Source organism: Gavialis gangeticus, unplaced genomic scaffold, assembly GCF_001723915.1.
Source record: "Gavialis gangeticus isolate Ggan-Ray unplaced genomic scaffold, GavGan_comp1, whole genome shotgun sequence".
Taxonomy (NCBI): domain Eukaryota; kingdom Metazoa; phylum Chordata; order Crocodylia; family Gavialidae; genus Gavialis; species Gavialis gangeticus.
In genome coordinates, this window is record NW_017729001.1 from 32,628,709 (window position 1) to 32,649,058 (window position 20,350).

The 20,350-nt window shown below is 40.6% G+C and overlaps 1 protein-coding gene across 8 annotated transcripts in view; it reads right to left on the reverse strand.

Annotated features, from left to right (window-relative positions):
* Window positions 1–599: 599 nt before the first annotated feature.
* The window catches only part of GIT2 (GIT ArfGAP 2), a 45,356-nt gene continuing 25,605 nt past the window's right edge, over window positions 600–20,350 (reverse strand). For 3 of the 8 annotated variants that reach the window (XM_019507327.1, XM_019507329.1, XM_019507328.1), the window contains 6 exons: window positions 16,514–16,762; window positions 14,340–14,429; window positions 10,801–10,883; window positions 10,487–10,675; window positions 4,909–4,972; window positions 600–3,624 (listed from right to left, as the gene is read on the reverse strand). In XM_019507327.1, the coding sequence (XP_019362872.1) occupies window positions 3,412–3,624; window positions 4,909–4,972; window positions 10,487–10,675; window positions 10,801–10,883; window positions 14,340–14,429; window positions 16,514–16,762 (888 nt within the window). In that variant the 3' untranslated portion in view covers window positions 600–3,411. Of the gene's footprint in view, window positions 3,625–4,904; window positions 4,973–10,486; window positions 10,676–10,800; window positions 10,884–14,339; window positions 14,430–16,513; window positions 16,763–20,350 lie in introns of all 8 variants that reach the window. The other 5 variants (XM_019507330.1, XM_019507331.1, XM_019507332.1 and 2 more) reach the window with 4 other exon arrangements.

A 20,350-nucleotide genomic window follows, 5' to 3' on the forward strand; every position in this document is an offset into this window, starting at 1 on the left:
TTTTTTTTTTTTTTTTTTTTTTTTTTGAAAAGTGGGAATCTAGCCACAGGAATAAACTTTTTTTGCACAACTACTATTCTAGCTTCTGTAACTCCTCCTGACTAGGGGGCATTAACAGTTACACTAGCTTTGGGCCCAATTTACTACTCTTTGGCAAACCCAACAATGGGTGGAGTAGATTATGAACACATCCTTGAGCTAAAGGGTTTGACGAAGTGGAGTCGGCTTTTGCTCAAAGTGCCATTTCCATAAAGTGCACCTGTCCTATTGGCTTCTTGAAGAGAAATACTGTACTATAAATGCTGCAGGCATTGTACCGAAAGTACACCTGCTCAGTGCAGTGATGTGCTGCTACCCTGACAATGCAGAAGGGAGAGAGGACTGTTTAGAGAAGGTGCAGTTTACCAACAGGACCATAAAACTGGTGTTTGACATTTAATAAAAGAATCTGGCTCTAGCATATGAAGTGGGATACACTTGAGTTAGACTTGTAGAAGTTCATCACACCAAGAGGCTGATGACCTGGATGTTTGTAAACCCTACCACTAGCAATGCTGAGGGAGGATGTGCCATCATTCATATGATTTAAAGGCTTTTTTACATTTTGGCACAGAGCAAGACTTTAAACAATCCATATCCTAACTGTCTACTTCAGGAAGTGTTGTTACACTGCTCAACTTCCCACGCAGGATATGTAAAAACCACATGTAGCAATGCCCCAATGGCCATGAACAAATGTCATGCTGAAAATTTCTTTTAGGCTGGTTCAGAGGAGGTTCTTGAAGGATGTTTTCCCATTTCATACAATACCTTACAAATAAGTGGTTTCATTTGAAGAATACTTTTTATAAAATCTGCTTTCAGCACTCATCTCAATCTGTCTATATGCCTTTCTATGTCCCATAAACAGTCCTATGGTGCAGGAGAGGGGAAGGCAAAAATACTACCATGTATGGTGAGGGTGAAACTGCAAGAGGATTATCCTACTTGTTTTTCCTTCTCACCCCAAAATAGTACTATACTTTAAAAAGGCAATTACAACATAACATCAGCATCCAACATTATGGCACTTAGTCAGTGTTTATATATACATATAAACACATGATAATTTTACAAGGAAGGAATATGAAGGGCTAATTTGTTTGTTAACCTGAACAAAGTAAAATTTTCACCAAAAAGCCCCAAGTGATGTAGCAAACAATATTGCAGATCTGTTTACAGAACAGCAGACAGCCTCCTACAATCTGGCATTTCCAAATCAAACATTTCTTTGAAGACCAGATTCAGCATGTATTTATCTGGACAAACCATTAGAGGATGACTCTTGACCAGTAATACCCATTACATTACAATGCTTAAGCAGTAACAGACTGGACAACGTACGACAAGTGTGTGGTCCGACAGTTTTGGGGGCATTCAAAGGAAACCACATTGTCCTATTACTTTTTAACAAGGTAAGCTGATTGGCCAGGTGGGAAATCCATGCCTTTGCAGTTCACAAGTTTCCCCATGTTTTTATACATATTCAAATATAAAAAAATATGTGGGACTTTTATAAAAATCTCACTCTCATGTTCTAACACGGAGCGAGGAAAATACCTATATTAACTGTGATCCTGGTTTGAACGAGCAGCTAACTATAACATAATCTGCTCCCTCTTGGCATTCAGAGTCCATGTTACTTCAGTACTAAAAATAAAGTTAGCTCCTTTTTCTTCTTAGCCCTATCGGTCTGTCTAGCTCCAGGGAAGCGAGGAAAGGAAAATTCAGTCTCACAAATTCACGTGATTGTTAGCAAAGACCAGATTTCATCCTCATTGAGATGTGGAGCCCTATTACAGACATTAGTATTGCACAGGTGTCTGAGTCCCACAACAGTCACTCTTGGAAATTCCATACGAGTCAAAGCACAGAAGGACGTTCATATCTCTGCGGGATATTTTAGGACAGACTTGTATGTAAAAATGGTTTATATGCAAACTGAATATGTTTTTTTAGTCCAAACGTGAAGCCTTAATCTCTTTTTCATAGATTCGTGTTAAATAGAAAAGTGCTTTGAGAGACTACCAAAAAGAGGTCAATTTTGTCAAGATGGGGGAGGAGCATGGAGGGGACATTTTCAGGTAGCCTAACACAGGAACCTAAATTCCTGTTTTCCAAAGGTGACTTAGCAGCCTACCTGCCATGGATTTTCAATGAGCTCCAAAAGTACCTGCCACCTTTGGAAATAGGGACTTCACATTTTTAAAGACCAAAGGTAAAAAGTTGAGAGTGAAAAAAGTACTAGAATTTGAATGGCGCACACATTAAAGTGGTTGGAGTAGCATATGGTGGGGTGTGGCCCTTCCTGTACAGGTCCTTCTGGATATTGTCCACAGAGTTTGGGAAACTCTTTCATGAGGTGTCTTCTTAGTACACATTTCAATGCAGATGTGGTGTATGGCCAGGCATGACTACCTTAGAAGTAGCCTTCTTTCTCATCTTCCATTAAAAAAAAGAATCACAACTCTTTAGTGAAATGACACCTCTAAAAGATTAAAAAAATACTACTGCAAACAAGATATTGCTTGAAGACGATACTGAGTGAGAATACGTTCTGTGGGAAATTTCAGAATGAGTCACTTATATCAGAGAAAATATAACGGCATGTTTTAAACACTAATGCCCTTTCTAAAAGTAACATCAAATGTAAAAACTAATGGTATATTGACAACTAAAAGAAAGAAGTAACTACTACATTTCATGCTTCCTTCCAAAATAGATAAAGTGACAAAGACCTTGTATAGTTACCATTTAATATAAGCTTGGATGCCCACAACTATAGTTTTAGTAAACTAAGGAAAAATATTATTGCACGACAGTTCATATGGGAACAGGTAATATATAACCTTTGTATTCCATTATCAGGAAGACTATAAAATTTAATTCTACTGTCCAACAGTTACGTTCCTGGAGCTTTCATAGTCCACTGCTCTACTAACAGAGCAAGCTATTCCATGGGATTCCCCCTGCAGACCAAGCTCCAGGATGTACAGAGCGAAGGCGAGATTCTGCCCTCTGATATGTGCATTTGACTTTGATGGAAGTTGTGCGTGCAATATCTGAAAGCAGAATATGGCCACCAGGAATCTCCTATAAAAACTTGTGATACAACATTGGTTTGTTATATTGGCTTGACAGCTATATGCAACATACTATAATCTATAACTAAACTGGCAACACAGGCACAAAAATAAGGCAGTGGGTTAAATTAATCAGTGAAAATTCTGTTAGAAAACATGCAAAAATAATACTGAGCTTTTAAAAAAAGTTTCTTGCCCCCCTTAATTTTCTTGTAAAAATCTGAATAGTTACATGTCTAAATTTTAAATCCAACCTTTATAAAAGCAAGACTAAAAAACCCAACTGGCCTCAGTTGTTGTTCTCTTTGGTTGTGATGGTAACCAGTTGCTTAGCAGCCTTAGCAATGTCATATGCACACTGAATAACTTGCTGAGTGACCAGCTGGATGTCTGCGGTAGGGCAGGGCTCCACAGGAAGGGTTTTTTTGCATTCTGATTGGAGTCTGTAGGCACTGGATGTCAGCAGGCGTAGGGAAGTCCTCACCAGCTCAGATCTGGGTTTCTGTGAAGGAAAAGCAAACAAACCTGAGTAGGCCAGCGACCAAGGATGGTAATTGTTTTGGGGCCACTTGGAAATCAGGCAGACTGTCTGCAAATGCTCTTCAGTACTGTGACAGGATAGCCTGCATTGGTACCTTTCTCCCCTAAGTCTAGAAGGGAAGGGCTCCTGGGGAAGCTAATGGAAGGGGAAGGGAGTTCTTGCTCTCTCGGCTTGGCTGGTCCTAGGTGCTGCCACTTTCATTCTTACTCCCTGAGGCACACTGCATCTTTGCTCTGAGGAGGAAGAGTCCTCTTTCAGATGAAGTCTAGATACAACCTGTCCATTACCCCTGCTCCTCCTGTGAATTGCTGCATCTCTCTGCTGCAAGCAACCATTCTCTTGCATTTTTCCCCAGTGTTGTTACCTTCTTCCTCCACTTATAATTTCTTTAAAAAATTCAGAGTAGCAGACCGGGCTTGAGGGGGGCAGCCACCCTCCAAAAGGCTCATCCACCCTTGTGAGGTATAATGCTCTTTTATAGTACTCCAACAGCAGTGCATCTCCACTGCTTTGCTATCCAAGGATATTGTTTCTGTGGGGCACATTCTGGACAGATTCCCTGCAGATCAATGTCTGACCACTGATCAATGTCAGACCACTGTTAGAATTCACAGAGGCAGACAAGTATGAGCACCCAGAAAGTTGCCTATTACAAGATTCATGAGTAGCTGAGTGATGGATGTGTCTGCAGGAACCCCAAGATGACCGACCAGTCAAGGCACAACTCTGGTACAGCCACATGGCTGTTCAAGCTAGGTGCAAGTGCCCTCAGGCTTTAGGGAACAGCACACCTTTTTTGTTTTTTATTTATTATTTTCAAATGTTCCAGCTCAACCAACTTGTAAGTCCCGATTCATCATCAGCTAACTCCATGCAGCTGGCAAGCTGATACAGCAAAAGGAGTAAGATATGACCAAAAATACCAGTCTTGTTGAAATTACATTTGTCCCACCTATCTTCCTTTGCTTTTTGTTCCCAGCAGAGAGTCTACAGCAATGGAGGAACCACTGTAGTGAAAAGGAGCTAAAGCTACTATGAGCAATAAGGAATTTTAAATTCTTTATAGATTTCTTGAACCAAATCAATGCAAAGATGACTCCTATCCCAGGAGAAACATTTAATTCATTCCACGTATCAGCTTTTTTTTCAAAGGTTCCATTTCCACAAAACGTAGTGATTAGTGAGATTGAGCACAAAAGACATTTGAGAAATATTACCATTGTGGAAGCAATAAAAAATACTTACTTTTGGGAACAAAGCTGCCATTTCTGTTACTGCCACGTGTATTCTTTCTGAGCATGGTATATAGCTGCAAGAAGATGCAACAGATTATTCAGAAGCAATACCTCTCCTACAATTTCCTTTAAATTTTAACTAGTTAGTAGCCACTTCTCCACAAAACAGTTAAAAGAAAGGTGCTTCATCTTTCAACATTTTCTTGGCATAGCCTCCCAATGACAGACCACATCACACAACATGTTCTAGAGATTTATCACTTATTCAAAATGCAATATTAAAGAGTAAGGGTGTGCATGTGTGCGTGGGGTCTTACTGCATTACGCATGTGTAAGTGTGTGTACAATAAATGTTGAGACTATAATTGCAGATACAAAATAAAAATGAGAGATTCTGAAGTATGAGGGGTATTTTAACTGGAAACATCATGAAAAACGCATGACAGTTTGCTGGGTTGACAGCATGTGGATTTAACAAAAGGAACTTTCTATACAAGCCAAGGTGCTAAGAAACCAATTTTTTTTAAGCCAAAAAAAAGTACTTCAGTTACTAAAGATCTATGTAGACTTAGATCTTTGAAACTGCTCCTTTAGAACATTTACACATTTCAGTTTTGAAGCCTTTACATAAAATATTTTGTCAACAGTTTGGGATGGGAAATGAGAAGAGACTAATGAGGCCGTCTTGTCCACACTGACATAGCAGCGCAGTCTGCTTTCCTACACTTGATTTTCCACGGCTAATGCTGAAGTTAAGAATTTCTTCAAAACAGATTAATCATTTAGCTTTATGTGGAACCTGCATTAATGCTCTTCACTCCAAGCTTTGAATTCTCACACACAAGATCAAAAGCCTGGAAACTGGATGGTATATTGAACTGAGCCCAAGAGGATGAGAAGTGACACGTGCAACCTCAGCTCACATGCAGTTTCTAGTTGTTCTTGCCCTTGTCGTATACTTACGTTTGCAATGAGGATGCTAAGCAAGGAAATATTTCAGTTCAGAGAACATTTATTTCTATACCAGTCAGTCCATCATGAACATTAGGGGCTAGAACCTATTCCACATATTAGGCATCTAAGCATGATCCTATTGCATCCTGCTGAAGTCCTTGAAAAATGTTAACACATTTATTATGTGGTGTTCTCTTAGCTTTAAAAGCAAGTCACAAAAAGAAGCAAAAAAGGGGAGGATGACCCATCAACTTTCACACTGACTATATTTCAGGAACTTGAACACGGTGGAAAAAGATTCAAGCCCTAGGTTCACAATGCAATATTATTTACAATTTTTTCATGACATAAGTAAAAAAAATAGCTATTCAAAGAGCTTCTGTGAAACCTATTCTAATAAAGATTGAACACCTTGCTTTTTTTTTTTAATATAGCTTTAAGACAGCAAAACATCATCAGATAAACTGAAAAACAAAACAAAACAAAAACAAAACGGAAAATACCTGACCTGGTGAATTTTGAGACACAGTAAATGCACAATACACAAAATCACCAAGACAGCAGCTTGTAAATGCATGCATCTATCTCAACACTGTTAACATTTACTTTCATAGTGCAGAAGGTATCATCTAAATTTCAATTATTCAACTGAATTACAGTATAAATGTTAACCATTACTCACAATTTTAATAATCCTTTTAGCCACTGTTGTCTCATTAATTATATAAAGAACAAAACATTTAAAATCAATATTTATCTCTGTTCAAAGCTTCTGACTAATAGTTATCTGAAGCCAGAGAAGGAGACTTGACAGAAAGCTAAATTTAAAGCTTTATATACTTTCAAAGACTTTAATTTATTTGGTGATTGATAGGATAATTAATGTAGCATGTGCTTCAAGCTAGTGCTTTTACATTAGTTGATCAAGCAGCATCATTCAAGAGTTTTTTGGGTTTTTTTGCTGTAATCTATATATACTAAATCACTGCCATTTCAGGCTCATATCAGTCAATCATTTTATGCAGTTAACTTGCAATACCAAAACGACATGAGTTACAAGTGCACTGAAAAGGAAAGCAACACACGCAGGGGTCATTTGGGTTATGCAGGAAAGTTGCTACAAAGGGGGACACCTTGGTGTGTGCCACGTTCCTACAAGTTCTTCCATAGAAAGTGAGACTTCTCATCATTACAAGCTTTTTTATCAGAATCTCATTGCAGCAATTCCTGCTCTGTTAGAAAGTAGGATAATGCCAACTCATTCTCTGAGAGCTAGACTGAACAGTAAAGAAACTCAGAAAAGACCAAAATAAAAATTACAGAATTAATTTTCATGTGCAGAGCATAGTAACAGGCCATAGTAGTCATCTAAATGTCAGAAAGCAAAAAATAAGAGATAGGACAGTTAGCTACATATTCCTTAGCTCTTAGGGCTTATTGCATAAATGTTTTCAATAGGTATTTGAGGAATGTCTCTATTGATGTAGGACATTCAGAATTTAAGTACTTGTCACTAGATTTGTAGTTGCTATTTTAAGACAGCTAACCAAGATGTGGAAGGCCCTCTAGGTGATGGGGTAACATAACTAGCTCCCTAAAACCTGTGTAGATTTACGGAAAGACTAGGAAATCCATTTCCAGGTTGCCATACCCAAATTATGCTATTTGGGGGTGGAAGAGTATCTCCTCTATTACAGAAAAGTGCAAGAGACCTTCCAGGTAACTCTTTCTCCCATTTTGGTATTTATGACTGGCCATGATATCTGGAGATAACACCTGGAGAAATTTTACAGCCCATAAACAACGTTTCACTTAAAGCTTTCACATTTCAGTTGCAGTAGACTTAAAGAATGGCTGGTATTTTGGTCAGGTTTGGAAGATACTGGCAGAATCATTAGATACATTTTTAAACCTAAAGTACAGTTTTGGTGGGCATCCATCCAAGACATAAGAACTAGGCTCTTGTTTTAAATTTTAATTATAACTAGCAGCTTAAAGACGTGCAAAATGAGGTGTGTGTACCATTATGGACTACATCAGACCTGTTTAACTTGGGACCAGCTGAGGGCTCCACGGGATGCCTGTGTGCAGGCCCCAGGTCACACACTGCATGGCAAATCTTGTTGGGGGGCAGACCCCTGGGCTCTTCCCAGCTGCACTGACCAATTGTTTATGGGCTGTTATGCTAACTGTTTACCTACATAAATCCTGCTAGTTCTGCACAAATGCACAGTTGCTGGCATCAATAATCACATTCAAATGATCTTGGCAGACACTGATCAGAAAGGAATCTCTGCACCCCAAAACAGCTGCATTCCAAGGCCCCAGTTCTGCTCCTACTACAAGATCCTACTGAATTCAATGGGCAAAGTATTGGACCCATCATCTTTAGTTCCTGTTTTCTTTAAATTCTTTCATGCATAACCTCTAACAAACCCCTGTGTGAATGTGCATGAAAAGGAAAAGGCAGGAGAGAGAAAGAGAAAAGGACACTGTGCCTGGAAGGCAGGGACAGAGGCCAGAGTACCAGGAGGTAGGATCAGGCTGCTGGATGGTCAAAGGCTGCAGGGGCGCTCTCTCAGCCCAAGGAACCAGTGTACTGAAACAGCCAAGGCTGTGTCTGAGCCTGAGCGTACTTGCACGCTCTAATGGTCTGTTTAGTCAGATGAGCACAGGAAAAAGGAACAGAATAGAAAAGAATGAGAAAAGAAAGGAGTTTCATTAAGACAATGCAAGGATATTAACATTTGTGTTCAGCTTATCTATACAGCAAGTCAGTTTTATCCATAGCCTTCCAAACACAAGCGTGTAAGCCATCTTGTTACAGCTCTGACACGCTCAACTCAAGGGCAGTATAGTTGCAATGGGAGTTTTCTAAGCACCTTTGTTCCAACTGAAACAAAGATTAATAAGTTTGTTCCATTATTTTTCTCATGTTGCTTGGCTTCCTCTATTGCAGATGTGTCACTATTTAGTGCACTATAAGGGAAAAAGCCATGCAGTGTGGAAACAGCATTTGCATTTCTGTTCATGAAAGAACTACTCATTTACAGGAAAGGTAAGGTTCACTTATGTACCGGTAAACAATGCATTCCATTTGAAGCAGAGAAAAACAAAGCGTCAGGGGAAGAAAAACATTCTTTATGAAATGTATCTTCATTTAATTTGGCCGGAAGAACTCCCTGTTTCAGGTGCTTTTGTTCTGTCTCAAATATTGTTTCTGGTAAAATACACAAATAACCAAATCCTCTGACCTCATACTTTTCTTTCTGCACCTCCCTTTATATGAACCTGGAGAAGTAAGTGACAAGACATGTTAGTGGAAGTGAGAAAATACACTGACATCTCCACTCAGGATCCCAAAGGAGATAAGTGTGCAACACCCTCCTAGCCAAAGGAAGGTTCAAGGAACAGAAGCAGGCTAGAAGGAAATAAAAGAGGCCTTGAAGAGCATTTGTTTCCCATTTTTGTACAGGTTGGAAGTGAGCTGGCACTCACTTCACTGCTCACTCACTCATATAGGCAGGAAGTGAGCTGCCATGCATTCACTCACTTATATAGCAGTCAGTCTATGAGCTGTGAGATTTAACAAAAGGCTGCTGGTTATCTTTCTAGGTGAAGTGGTGTTTGGTGCTTCAGTTGAGACAGTAACTGTACCCCAATATGGAAGCTGCCAGCAGAAAGGCTCTCCTGGAGCTCAGGATCACCCGCAGCCAACAGAGAATGTGCTCATACACATTAAAACTGTTAGGTCTAGGCTGGCAAAAAGGTACCTTGGAAAAATACTTATTGTTTATGTATCCCAAAGTTTTGCCACTGACAAGTCCTGGACATTTAGCAATGTTTTTGGTCACACTAAGCACAGACAGCATAGGTGCACTGAGGCTGAGCACAAACTGATGTGCAGGCAAACTTGCCATCTGGATCCTTAGCACTGGCATGCTTGAGAAAAGCTCATTTATTTATTTGCTCTAGTCCAATAAAACAGCTTTGGCTACTGCCTTATCTACAGCTTTATAAAACAAGCCAAGGCTGCTGTCTGCATAGCAGGCCAGAGAAAAAGAACAAAATACGTGCAGAGTCAAGTGTAGTGTTGCAGTTTGAGGGCTGAAACCTCTATAGATCTTTTACAGAGGTTAGACTTGGTTACTTTCACATGCTGGACTACAAACACTACTGGGATTGAGCACAAACAGGTAAATCACACTAATCCCAAGATTTCCAGAGAGCTCCCTTGACTTCTACACATTTGGCCAAAGGACTCCCATGGGAACCCTACTCAATGCTCTCCACGCCTTGACTACTACCACCTCTGTGGCATGCAGAATGGGAGGTGATACTGCTCCAAACCAAACCTAAACCTAGTACATTTCTCTGGGGTCCCTATCAGATGTCTAGGAAAGCAGGTCAGTGTTTGTTGGTCCAGATGGAAAGAGCATGCTAGAAAGATGTTCCTCCATGCTGTGTCAACTGCTCCAGTGCTGCCAGCTGTTCCAATCCTCTGGGGCCCAAAAAGGGCTCATTTACACAAAGTCATAGTCTCCAAGTGCAAAGGTATTTCATCATCCCACATTTAACCTTTCAAAAGGCACTTCCACTTGGAGGAGTCAGAGCACTTAGAGGCCTCTCCTTACCTGTCATGCTTATTTTCTTGTGCTGCTCGCAACAGCTCCTGGATGTTCTTAGTGATCTGTTCAGTTTTTCGAATAACATCTTCTGTGCTGGGCAGGGTGGAGCTTGGGGCTGCATCTGTGTCGGTGTTCTCTGGGATAGATCCTTCTCCCTGCCAAATGACACTTCTCTGCCTTCCTTTTCTACCTGACCTAGAAAAGAGAGCATTATAGTTGTCACTGGGCTATCGAACACTGTTAGTGCTTAAGTAAGGCTTTGACACTTCTAACACAATCCAGACACAAAGATAAATGTGTGTGTACTTAAACATACATACCCTGGTTCATCCAGCTCCAGACTGGGGGTGGGGTTATCATAGTCACTTTCAGGCATGCTATTCTGTTTCTCTAATTTTGATGCCTGCAACAAACAAAGATTAATTTAAGTATTGTGAATAAAATTTCAGATCCTTCCCAGGACATGCCAGGTGAACTGGTTTGCTCTCTTCATGATTTCAATCATGTCCTGCATCAATATTTTTGTTGTTTTATATGATGAACCTTTCATAGCCACAACTCACTGTCCTATGCTAGGCTGCAGTCATTCATGCATTTTAAGCAGAGATCTTTGAAACTGGGCGTGTTCGTGTCCCTCACCAATAACCAACTTACATCACATGCGTTTAGAGGATCACGCAGCAGCAGCTATGCAGAAGTTACCCGAGTACTAAAGATTTTCCTCTACCACTGAAAAAAAAAAAAGTTTCCCTAGTTAGGTGTGTCCTCTCCCCAGAGTACATTCTACAGCTCAATGCATTATTGTTCTCCAGCTGTTATAAGCTGAGAAGTTTTGTGGAAGCCTGCGTAGCATAGATTTCTGTGGAGTCTGATGCAGTCCTGCATTCCTACTATTTAGGCACTGGTGTACTTCCCCACTGCCATTTCTCAGAAGCACTGTCCTGATTGCTGTGACATTCAAAAAGGGGCACCACATAATGATCTTGGGATCATGCCTGAAATATGAAGTTCACGCAGTTTTAAGTGACTGAGGCAACGCACTTTTGCAGAAACTCCGAAGAGTGGCATTACCTGACAATTCCCAGGTAGCTGTAAGTTTGATACCTCCCAGTGCAACATAACTGAATCAAGCACAAGGAGGGACCATCACCCAGTGTTGCTTTCAGCCTCGCTCGTTCTAGCATACTCAGTATGCCCCATGTCCCTTAACAGATGGCTAAAGTACCAACTCATTTACTAGTATTTTTCTGACTTCAACTTTTTCTTCCTGCAGATTCTATACCATGTGGACTTCTTCACTTAAGATTATTCATGAAAAAAATACATAGAATTGTATACAAAACAATGGTGTTCTCCCATCTCTGTAACCTAATCAGTCCTTCCTATGCCATTTATACTCAGGGCAAACAATATTGCAGAGATTTTTTCCTAATTATCCTGCAATCAGAATTTCATATCCATATCTAGTTTGAAAAAAGAAGTTAAAAAAATTCCCAGAAACATGAGAGATTGAGGAACATAATGCCAATGCAAGCAAAAACATTATATTCAAGCTCTCTGCCTATCCCAAAACAAGATTTTTATTTTTCTTCTAAGTCAGTCCCAGGGCTCTTTATCAATGAAGCCTGCTCTGATATTATTAATTAAACTTCTCCTAGTGGTGCCCAAGCCAGACTAATCCATGTTAATATATATTTCCTCAGCGGACAAACAATTGCAGCTGTCCAAATTCTGAACATGCGATGGTAATATCACTGTGATTATCTGTCTATTACTGCGGAGTGTAGATCCTGAATCAAGGCAAAACTGATCCCAAAACTGCTCTGAGATTGTACTGCTCGCCTACCAGTGTTCTTCCCACTCCCAGTCAAGTGATGTTCCCACCAATCTTTACTAAAACAGCGAAGTGAGTTCATGGGACTCTTGGCTTCAATAACCATGCACAGCTATTCAGAACGAATTTCCAAAGGTCTGTTCTCCCGGAGCCCAACTGAGAAGTAATAAAGGTGGGTGAGATACTACAATACTTGCTGAAGACGACAGATGCAATGTTAAATACAGGACTGCAATTTCACTGCTATGTCAGACATATGGAAGGGTTGGACTAAGAGGAAGAAAGAGTCTTTAAAGAGAGATCTCCAAAAATAGCTGAATTTTAAATGATCAATGAAAGCTTTTCACCTAAAATTCTCCTCCAAGAGTTCTGCTTTAACACTGAAAAACCAGAGAAAAAAACTAAAACAAACAACCAACCCCTCCACCCAAACCCACAAAGTTTAAACCTCTAACACTCAATACTACAAAGCGGATCCAGATACCCAAAGTTGTAAGAAACTGACCATAAAAGTATAAGAATACTATGAGTGTACAAAGGAGTATCTAGTGATGACTGGTAGATCCACTGAGGACGCTCTTTAAGTGTGGATGGCCAAGCTATGGAAAAGAATCTACAGTTTATTCATGGTTATAACCCAAAGTGGTTCAGCTCTCATTCTGTACACATAAGGCAGCTATTTTTTCAATATGAACAAAAAGCAATGCAAGAGATTAGTTCTTCAAATTATAAACTCATTATGCTAAAATGTGCTTAAGAACCTGTGTATAGCGTGGATCTATTTGTTAGAAGTGATGCTCTTCTGCAGCAACTACAGGAAACACTATTTTGTATTTGGAATAGGTTCAGAGAGACTCTTCTGCATATATACCAATAGGTTTCAGGTTCTTTCGATACACAACTTATAACCATTTCTAAAACCCCACAAAAATGTAAAGTCTAATGGAAGCACTCAGTCATGACCAGTTTAGTCTTTTAGCATGCTGAGGTGACCATCTACCTAATTTGGAGTTCTGTAAAATGGGATTTCATGCTGTAAAAAATTAATTGTGCTAGCTTGAAAGATTGCAATGGACAAGTTAGATGAAGAAAGAGTATATTTGTTTCCCATTTCAATGTTTGCATAAAAAGGTGCAGGGAGCTTCCATGAATCCTACAGACTCCTGGCCTAGAACTAAAGCTGTTAGTTTATGAAAAGCAACAATGCAAACAGAAGCGTCTTTGGGGAACCATATGCTTTATAGTGCTATTAATATTGCCTAGTAATGCATTCACTTTTTAAAGTCAATTTAGGGACTAACAAGGCCCTGGAGACCAAAAGCTTGTTTATTCTCAGGAAGCATCACAATTCAACCCACACCTGAACAGGGTGTACTGCTAAAAGGGAGCTCTGCCTTCACAGTCATTCAATCCGTGTCCTCGTTGTAAAGACAGTCAGCAAGGGTTAGTTAATAATAAATGAACTGATGGGCAAATCACATGTTCTTTGCTAAAACAGGCAAGGAGATCACACTTTATGTCAAACAAACTACTGAACAGCTGCAAGAAAAATCTGTCAGTCATTACCAACCCGGACTGGATGCAAAGTGGCTGCCCCTAGAGAAAACAGGCTTAACAGCATTTTACTAACCCATTGAGCATACCTGTGCCCATGCAATGCATTTTAGTCAGAAAGGAAAAATATGTATTGGCTTATGAAATATCAGTAAATGCCTGCTAAATTACTTTTCATCAGCAACTAGCTCATTTCCTTCTGGTCATTTCCAATAGCATTTTGTGCAAGAAGTGATTTGAAGCAACTTTTGCACAGTGTTAAATGCTACAGGTGTTTTAGTTGATGTGAAGTTAGATAAGAGTGAGGCGAGTCTCCACAGCATGTGAAATAAAAACTGAAGAAGTGATGAAGTGTTGCTCCATGCAGGAATGAAGGGCTAGTTAGCAGAGAGAGGAAAGGACAGAGGCACAAGGCTGCCAGGGAGATTGCCACCTCCTCCAGGTAGAAGACCAATTCGGAAGGTACTTAACCCTTCGTGTGCTTTCATCCCTTGACCAGGAAAGCGTGGAGGGGAAGGAAGGCAGAGATGAAGAGGAGGTCACAAACGCACTCCTCCCGATCTAAAAAGGGGAAAGAGAAAAACACTCGGGAAAACTAAAAAAAACCCAAAAACACAAATACTCTGAAAATAGCTTTAAAACAGAAGCACATTTTCAAGTCAGATAATTAACGAAGTGACTCATGGCAGGAATGATTGAGAAAACGCAACAGAACAGTTGGAGATGTTTCCTCAGAGATCTCTGCACCAATAAAAGGTGGATGCCAGCGAGTGTAATTCATGGTGAAGAGATCACTCTAGATGCATCCAGTTCAATGCTCTCCTTCTAGAGCATCCAATTCTGCCACTGTCAGAGGCAGAATACTGGGCTGGGTGGGCCACTGATCTGACCCAGTCTGGCACTTCTTATGTTCTTATTAACCCCGACTGGACTTTTAATTCCTGCAAAACAATTATTCTTAAGCCAGTTCTGATATTAAAATTACAAGGGTGTTGACCTTCAGAGCGTGAGACTTCACAGAGGAGTGAATATATTATCAAAAAAAAAAAATCCCTCCTCTTCTGCAAAAGCTCTCACTTACTGGTTATACTGCACTAGGGTTGTGTAGAAAGATTTTAAAAGAAAAAAAAAATTCATGCAACCAAATCACACACAAAAAGCTCTGCCTTAAAACTGCCAGTTCTATACCAATTTTGTCACAATTCAGGAGCCCAGGAAGCCCCGTTTTCAATAACTGCTGACCGTGAGCATGTTCTGACACTTGCAGGTACTGCTGCATATCGAAACCATCCACAGCAAGTCACTAGCACCCACAGCTATATAGTTTTTGCCACCTAGTTGAAAATTTCTCAGATGCACTTAACTTATCCAAACAATTGGAAGATTCCCATATTTGTTAACCCGAGTGAAAAACATCCAAGCTTGTGCATTACTGCCTGGGAGGGTTCAGTGTCATCTGACAAAAGTGATACATTTTGCCCAAATACAGACATTTGTGACTACTGCTGGCTAGGGTGGCCATCATAGAGGATGTTCCAGTTTTCTGGTACTCTCTCCTCAATTGATCCAAAACCCAATGCCTTCATATCCTCTATTTTTCTCTTGAAGAGAAAAAGGTGTCAGGTTTCACATCAATAGGGGACAGAGGACAACTGGACTGTCCTCTTTGATGGACACCCTACTGCTGGCAGTGAGCATCTCCCTTTAAATCTATGCCAAGTAGTTTTTTTCAAGCCAGGGAAGAAATTTTAACTTGAAAATATATTTGAAAGATTTAATTGCATAACTGGCAAAAGAACACAGAGAGTACTTTTGTACAAACAAGACTGACAATAAGTGAAAAATGTTAACTCGCACCTAGAAAGAAAATGGTCATATATTCCCCCATATCTATAGCAATCATAAAAGATAATCATAAAGTATACTGGAGGATTGGAGCACTTTGTCTTGTATGTACGTACTACAAACTCTTAAGGGATAGGATCAGTGTCTGTCTTATACAAACCTGACCATGCTACTTAGCCCTTAAAATTTCAGGAAAATTAAAAATCGGGAAGGACTTGTTCCCATAAGAGGCCTAGGTTGCAAACACCAGAGTTGAAAATAAACTCAAAATAAGTTTTCAAAATAAGTGACTATAATAGGCTTCACTGCAGAGAGGTCCATAGAAGTAGACTTGTATCTAAAAGGAAAAAAAAGGCAAGGAGAGTTTTGGGTACCGTTTTTGCTCATAAGCAACATTCAGAATTAACTCCTACTATTTCTGGACTCTAAAAATCTGCACATAAGGACATATCTGTCTCTCTCAAAAACAGAAATTCAGAAACAATACCTACCTTTTAGGAGTGTTGTTCCATTCACTACTGCTTTTAAAACCTTCATTCATGGATATTTTGGCAATACGTTGTGGTTAAAGGAAACAGCTGAGCAGAAGCCAAAAGCTCCAGTTTACATATCAGAGAATTATGCTACAGCTTTAACATTTCAAAACATCAAGCTCCTGCAGACATGTTAATACAGCAAACAGTGACAATTCTTACTGATTAACTTTATTAAGAAGCAGTCCAGGGATTTTGGAAAACACAGAGTTGGAATAGAAAAAGCTGACGATACAGAAGTGCAGAAGCATCACCAATTTTACTTACATGTGGAGGGAAAGGCTGTAGTCTTGTTATGCTCTCTTCTGGGTATGTGACCTCTCCTATGGGGAGGTAGGGTTTCTGACCTGATCCAGTCTCATACATAGACATAGGTCTGCTACCCCGGGCAGATGGTCGTCGCTTTAAAGAAGAATTGTTGGTGGGATCTGTATATTCAGAACCAGTTTGGACCTGATATATATTGGTTGTGGCCTGTCTTCTGAGGTTTGTATTTTCACTCTGTAGTGTTTGAAGCTGAAAAAAATGTTTAGCAGTGGGACTTGGTTTTTCTACAGCCAGCACCAAAAGCAAACCAACTACACAAGTACATGCTTGTCAGCTTGACTAATAAATTCAGTAGCAGAGTTGGATTTAATTTTAATGGAATTTTTAAATTCTGAAATCTACTTTGCCCGGTATAAGCTGCAAAAAAAATGTTTATATTCCAGATCTGGTAGATTTGTAGGCGTCTATTTCAAATCACTTATGCAGCTAGGAGGCAAGTCAAACTGGATCTTAAATTTAGTTGTTGCAGTTAAAAGCATTTGTTTTCCAATGTAGCTATACTTGTTCATAAATTCTGCTCTACCACAAAGGCTGTCTGAACAAAATACAACACAGCATTATTTACAAGCAAAGTGCTTCAGTTTAGCAAACAAACAAATCACTAGAGTAATTTAAAGAGGACTTAAATATAGGTTTGGGAAATTTGCAATTGCCAAAATTACAGCAGACACCAGAGGCAGCCCAAGGAGAACTAGTGCTTGCTTTGCAAAGCAAGAGGACAGTGGAGTTTAGCTTGTGAAAACAGGATATCAGCTACTGCTTTCTAGAAAGCAAACAAGAAGTTATTTTACAGCTTTTAATTGCATACAATCTTTGAGTAACAAATGCAACACTAGTAATAATTCACTGTAGAACTACTCAGTCAGTTTGCTATATTAACACATCATAAAAAACACATTACTATTGAATTATGTACACTTTCTTAAAACAATAGATGGAGCATGTTGTTTCAGACAGCTGATGATCTTTCATCAGGAAACAGTAGTAGGCATGTCCTTGAAACTTGTTTTGCCTCATATGAACCTTCAAGAACATCAGTCTGTGCTGAAAAATTCTAGTCTGCCTGGCACTTCCCAGAATCCCAAATCTTGACATTCTGACTAGCTGGAAGTCAGTTAAGGTGATGTTTTTTCCCCTGATGTTTCTGTCCTGTGACATGTTGATTTGTGTGCTAAGGTTTCAGGATCAGCAAAGAACCATTCTATTCATTGACATTAGCACAATTATTAAAGTTAATTCTGCACAGTATTCTACTATATCTTTTATGTGTGTGGTGGTGATATCATTTCAGCTTGTATCTGTTGTAATATTCTGATCAAACTTTCCACTACTGCCAAGATAAGTTTTCTTTTTGCTTAGGGAGAACTCATCCACAAGTAACATATATTATTAGCAGCTCTGCCTGTGCACTTCCATGAAAAAGGTGCCTTGAAGTGAGAATGATGATCAGAAACATAACATGCTATTAAGTCTAATTCACAGAACATATTTTTTTAGCTTGTATATTTAAATTTACTCTATCCTTTAGAAAAAAATCATATAGATCCATGCCAAGACAGGCAGGCTAGCCTCTCAAATGAGGTTGGGTTCCTTTGTATTGCTCAAGTAAAGCAGATGAGTTGAATTTTGGCCACAAATGGCCAGCAGACAGTTCCCCTAGCAAAGGGGAACTTTCTCTTGATCTAAATTTAATGCAGTTGGGTTCTTGGTCATCCTCTCCTCCCAGAAGAAGAGGTGGGAAGGAGGTTATCATGAAGGGTGAGGTTTTGGCAGGCCTATCTTTCACTAACATAGGGGCCATTAAGGACCCTGCATCTATGACTAACTAGAGCAGGCCCACAACTGTCCTAAGCATCATAGAATCATAGAAGTAGGGTTGGAAGGGACCTTGTAGATCTTCAAGTCCAACCCCCTGCCTGGGCGGGAGAAAAACTGGACTCAAATGAGTCCAGCCAGGTAGGCATCAAGCCTCTTCTTAAAGACCCCCAGGGTAGGAGCCAGCACCACTTCCCTTGGAAGTTGGTTCCAGCTCCTAGCTGCCCTAACTGTGAAGTAGTTCTTATGGATGTCTCATCTAAATCCTCTCCAGTAACATGTGTCCGTTATTCCTTGTTATGCTAGGGGGCACTAGGGGAAACAGTGTCTCCCCCAAACCCTTCTGGTCCCCCCTAGTGAGTTTACAGACAGTCACCAGGTCCCCCCTCAGCCTTCTCTTGTGAAGGCTGAACAGATTTAGGTCCCGCAGTCTTCAATTGTAGGGTCTGCCCTGTTGTCCCCGGATCATGCGGGTGGCCCTCCTCTGGACCCTCTCAATGTTGTCCACATCCCTCCTGAAGTGGGGCGAACAGAACTGGATGCAGTATTCCAGCTGTGGCCTGACCAGCGTCGCATAGAGGGGGAGGATCACCTCCCTGGTTCTACTTGAGATGCACCTGTGGATGCACAATGAGGTCCGGTTAGCCCTGCCAACCGTGACCTCGCATTGTCGGCCCATGTTCATCTTGGAGTCAATAATGACTCCCAGATCCCTTTCTGCCTCCGTGCTCTCAAGAAGGGAGTTTCCCATTCTATAAGCGTGCTGCTGGTTACTACTGCCCAAGTGCAGCACCCTGCACTTGTCAGTATTGAAACGCATCCTGTTTATGTTAGCCCACCCAGCCCACCATTGGGGCCAAAGCCAGTGCAAAGTGACCTTGAGACTGAAGGAGATGTAACTAGATTTTGACAGATCTTGTAACACATCGCGAGGAAGTTCTGTCGTAGGTGAGAACAAAACATTCTTTCTCCTCCTGTTACAGCCTTATCAATGTGCTAAAGTCCAAATATGCCATGGTTACCTATAGTACACAATATCCCTTTTCACACACCTACAAAGCTAGTAAGGAAGTTCAATAATGTGTCTTAGATGCTTCTATATATTGTGGGTTCCAGCATCTCTCTCAAACACATGCACAATTTTTACATGTTATTTATCCAGTTTACTTGACAAAGTCCGTTTTATATCTGCCAAATCAGTCTTAACAAATCCTACCATGGGCACATTAGGACCTCCAAGCAGCAGCAGAACTTTGGAGTCTTGCTCTGCCAGTAAGACACTGGGGAAAACAAGCAAATATTCCTGGCACATGCAGGAAGCTCTCTTAACCAAGTCCACCTCTGGGGGCGGAGGGAAGGGGGCACAGCTGTGCTGGCGATGGCGGGAGCCCTGTGGCGGCAAGCATGGAGGTCCTGTAAGGGTATTTAAGATGCGGGTTTGGCATTCACGAATACGTGAAATCACGAATGCTGAACCCGCAAATAGCAAGGGTTTTCTGTATTCACCAATACCACACCTTTTACTTTACTCTAGATAATGCTATCCCTGAAGGTTGAGAGAAGCAGTTTAAGTTTAGCATGGAGGCAAGATCTTTTTTAAAAAGAATTCATAGAATCATAGAATCACTGAGTGGGAAGGGACCTAGACAGATTGAGTCCGACCACCTGCCATGGGCAGGAAGGAGCACTGGGGGTGGCAGGGGTCATAAGACCCCAGCCAGGTGCCTATCCACTCTGCTCTTGAAGATTTCCAGGGAAGGTGAGAGCATCACCTCTCTGGGAAGCCTATTCCGGGCTCTGGCCACCCTTACAGTGAAGCAGTTCTTTCTAATATCTAACCTAAACCTCTCCTCCCTCAGCTTGTGGCCATTGTTCCTGGTGACTCCAAGGGGGGCCCTGGTGAACAGACTTTCCCCGAGTCCCTGCTGCTGGCCCCTGATAAGGTTGTAGGCAGCCACAAGA